This window comes from Corvus brachyrhynchos, unplaced genomic scaffold, assembly GCF_000691975.1.
Source record: "Corvus brachyrhynchos isolate BGI_N302 unplaced genomic scaffold, ASM69197v1 scaffold275, whole genome shotgun sequence".
Taxonomy (NCBI): Eukaryota; Metazoa; Chordata; class Aves; order Passeriformes; family Corvidae; genus Corvus; species Corvus brachyrhynchos.
In genome coordinates this window covers 187504-193503 of record NW_008238318.1, presented here as the reverse complement: position 1 = coordinate 193503, position 6000 = coordinate 187504, and the positions used below count along the sequence as shown (strand labels likewise).

At 50.0% G+C, this 6000-nt stretch overlaps 1 protein-coding gene across 1 annotated transcript in view; it reads right to left on the bottom strand.

Moving 5' to 3' along the window:
* Positions 1 to 426: 426 nt before the first annotated feature.
* Positions 427 to 6000, bottom strand: part of SCRIB (scribbled planar cell polarity protein) — a 94361-nt gene continuing 88787 nt past the window's right edge. The window contains exon 45 of the mRNA XM_017733815.1: positions 427 to 2621. Within this exon, the coding sequence (XP_017589304.1) occupies positions 2461 to 2621 (161 nt within the window). The 3' untranslated portion in view covers positions 427 to 2460. The remainder of the gene's footprint in view (positions 2622 to 6000) is intronic.

The window sequence follows — 6000 nt, the reverse complement described above, 5'->3', positions numbered from 1 at the left end:
CTGCTCCTCTTGCCCTGGGGTGGCAGAGCTTGGTGCCCATCCACTGAACCAAAGGAAAACCTGGTTGAGCTACAGGAAATGGGGTTGGTTTTTACCAGTCAAACTATTTTAAAAAACTTTAATAATCTAAACAAAATAGTGTTGGGTGTTGTTTTGGATTTTTTTTTAACAGAGCCAAGTAAGGAAAGCTTGCTGGTTTCATCATCAAGATCAACTGTGTTTCATATTGTTTTTTTTCTCCCATCCCTGAATATTGATATTCTCACCGCTGGCAGTAATTTGGGTGAGCATTAATTTCTGCTTTCTCCCAAAAGCAGGAAAAGCAGGAGCATCTTTGCTGGATTATGCTGTGGGTAACAACCACCACCAAAGTGTTGATACTGAAATTCCAGACTTCACACAGGGCAAACCACTGTGACTAAAGGCTCTAAAATGTAAAGTAAACTTTATTATCCTTGAACCACAAAATAGATTTCTTTGGTTGTACAAATTTCACTAGTTACAGTCTTGATGCGCTAATTTTCCCCTCGGAGTCTCTTGGGAGAGAACGGGAGAGAATCCAGAGCCTGGCACCAGGTACCGCACAGGGAAAGGAGAGAAGAATCACAAGTTAGTCACCAAAACCCAGCCAGGATTGTTTCCAAAACTGCTGTTGTTAAAAAGCAAATGCTAAAATTAGATTTAAAAAGGAAAAGCTCAAATTGCTGATGATGGAAGCAGCTTGCAGCTGCAGTGTGAGATTATCAGAGTTCCCCCTTCACAAGTCTGTAAAATCAAAACATACAGAGTCAGTTAAAATGATCCGCTGGATTTTGGCATGAAAGGAGAGGCTCAACTAAAAAACTGCACCCAAAAAACTGCATCCAGCTCTTTCCTTCAGCAAATGTACAAGCAGATGTGCCTGTCACTGCCCAGCTGTGAGGCTCAAGGTCCAACCCTGGTCTTACTTGGGAGTCAGAGAGCACCAATGGACAGGGAAGGGGATTGTGCCGAGATCGGACCTTCCTCATGGTTAGAGGCAGTGAAAAAAAAAAAAAGGGCTGTTTCTCCTCACTAGTGGCAGCAGAGGCTGATGACAGAGCTGGGAGCAGCAGCTGTGACCTCCATATCTGCAGAGCTCACATGATACAGAACCTGCTCACAGCCCTTGTTCCACATGTGGAAACCAGAACTCACACCCCCACTCATTTTTCATTTTCCTTTTTCCCTCTTGCATGGGCAAACGTGCATTTTCCCTGTCCTCCACGGAAAGGGGCCTGAAGCCAATGAGCTGGCAAAGTGGAACTGTGTAGTTATTGCAAGGCACAGGCCAGCCCCATCCTGCTCTGTGGCACTCCTGATGCTCCCTGCCGGCCCCACACCAGGCACTCCATGACATCCCGCTCCACCCCACAGCCAGCCGTGGACACTGTGGACTCCCCACCAGTATCTCCTACGTGTAAGATCCTGTAACTCCCAACCTGACCCCAGCAATGCCACATTCTACCCATCCCCAGTTCCTGAACTCTACCACTAAGGTACCTGCTGTCACACCTCCCACCTCTGCCACCATGTCCTACCCCAGTTATCCTGCTCCCCATTGCTGCCACACACCGCCTAGACCCCTGCTGTGGCTGTCGGCTCCGTCCCATTCCTGCCCCAGCTGACCAGTTCAGCCCCAGTGCTACAGGAGACAGACTCCTCTGACACTCGTGTGCTCGTGGAGCGGCTCACACCATGTGTGACAAAGGGGGACGTGACCATCCAGGGAGGGACCTGTCCCCAGGACAGCACAAAGTCCCAGCAGGAGCAGTGTCCCACCAGGACCAAGGCACAGAGCTGGCACAGAGCTGGCTCTGTTTTCCTTGAGCACAGAGTGTCAGTGGCAGAGGGAGGCACTTTGCTGGAATTCTGGTGGGTTTTTTTCTCTTTTTTTCTTCTTTTGCCTCCAAGCTTCCCATTCCCAAACACTCCCAAAGGGAAGTGAGGTGACACAGTGCAGGAGGTGGGAGAAAATGCTTTTTGGCAAAAGACTGGAAATTAAACAGGAGTAAAGGCAGGCTTCCTCCTGATTCCCACCAGAGGAGAAGCTCCTTTTAACCACTACAAAACCCAAGTTGAGGCAGTAACAGCTGGAGCCCAACACACTCTCACACTCCTACATTCTCCCTGTCCTACCCTTCCCCACACACAATATTTACAGGCTAACAAGCTGCCCACTGTCCTGGCCACCCTTCCTCTCCATCTGCCAGCAGTCAGTCCAGTGTTGTCCCAGTTTTGGGATGTGCCCCAGTGCACTGTTGGGTGAGAAACGAGGGCAGTTCACAGCCTCAGAGGAGTCAGTTGGCCACAGAGCTCACGGGAAGCTCCGGTCCCATCCAGAGTCTGTAGGCAGGGTGGCAGCCTGGTGCTGTCCCTGGAGCACAGGAAGCTCGGAAGGGCTGTGCCAGGCTAGTCCATTGCCCAGGTGTGTCGGGTCACCTATGTGGGGACAGCGGTCTCCAAACTGCGCCGGCTGTGTCGGAGCTTCCGCTTGCTGCTGTACAGGGCCATGTCCTCCAGCGCTGAGGGAGTTGGTGCTGATGGATCCCGTGTTCCTAATGCATCCTCTTCCTCTGGCTGCCCATCCTGCTCCCGGGGAACTGCAACGGCAAGAGATGTTTAGGTCTGAAGACAAAGCACTGGGTTAACTTCGGTAAGATATTGAGAAGAAATCCTTCCCTGTGAAGGTGGTGAGGCTGTAGCACAGGTTGCCCAGAGAAGCTGTGGCTTGCAGCAGCCTGGTCTAATGGAAGGTGTCCCTGCTCAGGGCAGGGGGTGGGACTGGGTGATCTGGAAAGTCCCTTCCTAGCCAAACCATTCTGTGATTCTGTCAGCACACAGCTGGCACAGTTAATGCAGATGTTAAGGCTATCATAGGATGACAGAATGGTTTGTGTGGGAAAGAACCTTAAAGCTCATCTCATTCCATCCCCTGCCACAGGCAGGGACACCTTCTACTCGATCAGGTTGCTCCAAGCCCTGTCCAGTCTGGCCTTGAACACTTTCAGGGAGTGTTCCAGGGTATTCCCAGGTGCTAGATTTGGGACAGCACTGGTCTCAGTGACTCACAGTAACCCCATGCCCAGAACTTTCTGGTGACCTGTAGCTCATGTAGTGACCGCTGTCGATCCTGGGAAGAAAGTGCCATGCGTGAGAAGACACCTGCCTGTAACACCCATCATTCGCTCAACATGACTGGAAGTGCCAAGCTGTATGAAAAATCAAGTGTCCTGAAATGCTTCTGCTCTCCAGACCATGGACCCACCCTGACTTGGGTCTGTGGGGGGCTGAGGGGTCCCTCTGTCAGGGAGGGGGAGGAGCATCTTTGATCACAGACTGGCCCAGCTGGTCAGGAGGGCTTTAAACTTACTGGCACCACAGAGACATGGTGGGACGGCTCCTGTGACTGAAGTGTTGGAACGGGAGGATCCAGGCCCTTAGGGAAGAACAGGCAGGGGCAAGGGGGTGAGGGTCACCCTCTGTGTCAGTGCCCAGCTGGATGCAGGGAGCTGCACCTGCGAGGCTTGAGGAGCTGACCAGAGCTCACAGGTCAGGACTGCAGGGACAGGTGATGCTCCTGACCAGAAAGACTGAGGGGATGAGATCTCCATAGACAGATGGGAGCAGCCTCACATTCACAAGCCTTGGTCCTCATGGGGGGGGGAAATTCAACCACCCCAGTATCTGTTGGAAGGACAACCCAGGAGGGCACAGGCAATCCATGAGCTTCAAGTGCAAATGGGCTCCTGGGAAATCTCTCTAAAGCCTTTGGATGCAGCAGAGAACCTCAAATAGAGAAAAATCCATGAAGATCTGTCAGACTAAAGGCTCAGTCTGCAGAGCTGTGCCCTGTGTATCACCCTCTGCTCCAGATGCAGGTCTCTGGCAGCGGGAAGCCATTCCCCCTTGTCCTGTCACTGGAGGCCCATGTAAGAAGTCCCTCTCCAGCTCTCTTGGAGCCCCTTTAGGCTCCCCGGAGCCTTCTCTTCTATAGGCTGAACACTCCCAGCCCTCCCAGGCTGTGCAACCCCAGAAAGAACACTGGGGTTTGGAAGCAGGGGACTGATTCTCAGACAAGGCACACAGGTATAAAAGGAACATGAAGATAAAAATCCAGCCTGGGTGGGTGGGGAAGGGAATCCCATGGCTTAGAGAGAAGTCAGTCCTTTTAGATCCTTATGCCAAAGGAGCCCCCAAACATGCAGGTTTAGTGATCCCCACGCAGCACAGTAAGCTTTAAAAACCTTTTGATTGTACCCTGGGAAAAGCTCTACTGAAAACAAATGGGGCAGCTTTGGTGGGCAGATAAGGAGTTAAACCACAGGAAAAGGGCAGGAAGGTGCTGCCCCAGGACCCAGCAGCCAGGACTTGGGTCAGTATCTTGCAGCTGAGGAGGAGGAGTGATAAGGCTGTGTCGGGAGAGACTACTGATGCCACCAAGCTGTATCAGGGAGTCACATGAAGCTCAGTTATAACAAAGTGCGGCATGATTCATACAGCTGAAGGGTAAAATGACGCGGAAGGGGAAATTTACTGCAAATGTGAATAGATTCAAGAAACAAAGAGCTCTAAAATCAAAGCCTCTGTCCTAGAAAGTGCAAACCCACTAATGGCTGCAGCCTGGAGCAATTCTGGAAGGAACTACTTCCTGCTTTTCTTCTTTTATATCCTTTTCTGGCATTCCCAGTGGCTCCCATCAGACCCCAGATCAGCCAGAACCTTGTGCTGACTTGGTAAATTCATTTTTACAATACTGGATGATGTTTAAGCTCAATAAAAGGAACAGAATCCTGACTGCATAAAAGAAATGCACCATCCTTAAATGAGATGATGGCTCTGTAGGCACTGGCAGAGATTTCTGTAGACTCTGGCAACTTCCCAGCAACACCATTTCACTTTGAGGTTTAGGTATTGGAAAAGATGGGAGAACACAATTCAGAACATCCTCTCCTCCTGCACAAATGTGCCACACAGCTACGTCTGAGCACTGCACGCAATCCTGGTCCCCTCCTCTACCTTAGAAACTGATGAAATAAAAAAGGTCCAGATGAGTGTGGCAATTATTCCCACAAAGAGGAGCCAGGATTCATCAGCCTGGAAAGAAGGGAACTGCTGCTATATTGGCTGACATGACTGGCACAGACAGAGCAAGTGAGACACAGTCACTCACTGCATCCCAGAAGACACAACAGAGTTATCAAGAAACAATTAAAGTAAATAAAATGCCTCATTATGGAACTTGGTATCACAATGCTCCATGGAAGATTAAAAAAACCTGCACAGTTTTACAGAGACTCATTCCATTGCTGATGCAGATACAACACCTGGCTCAAGACATGCCTACACAATAGGTGAGCCCAGAAAATTGAGAATATCCATCTATGCAAGCTCATTTTCCCTGTTTCTTATGGTCTTACCCTAAGAACCAACTTCCAGCCAAACAGAACCCTGATGTATCCTGAACCAGGACAGGCCTCACATGTTTCCCATCCTGAAAGAAAACAGGAAATACTGGAGGAAAGCACAGGCATTGCCACTGGTATGAATCCAGATTCCAGTTTTGTGAAATGTTGGCATTTTGGTAGGAAAGAACCTGTGAAATGCAAGTCTGGAGAAGAAAAGGATGGATGTAAGTCTTTGGAGTAGTGATGTGACTGAAAAGGCTGGACAGGGATAAATTAAAGCCACAAGAGGGCAGAGAGAACACGTTTGGTTCTTCTGAGTGTAAGAGCTGCGGGGTCCTAGGCAAAGGTCATTATCTGACAGCAAGTAGGCCAGGCCAGGATGAGGAGGCACTGTTCCTGTGGAAGCTGCTGCAGAAACCAGACAGTCCACGTGGGCAAAGACCACAGGGACAAAAGCAGCTTCTCACATCCCATAAGTAGGTGTCCAGTAACAGGAGTAACACAGAATTTCTGGAACCTGACGGTTACAGGGTTGGGAAGCAAAAGACTGTTTCCAGGTGATCTGGAAAAGTTG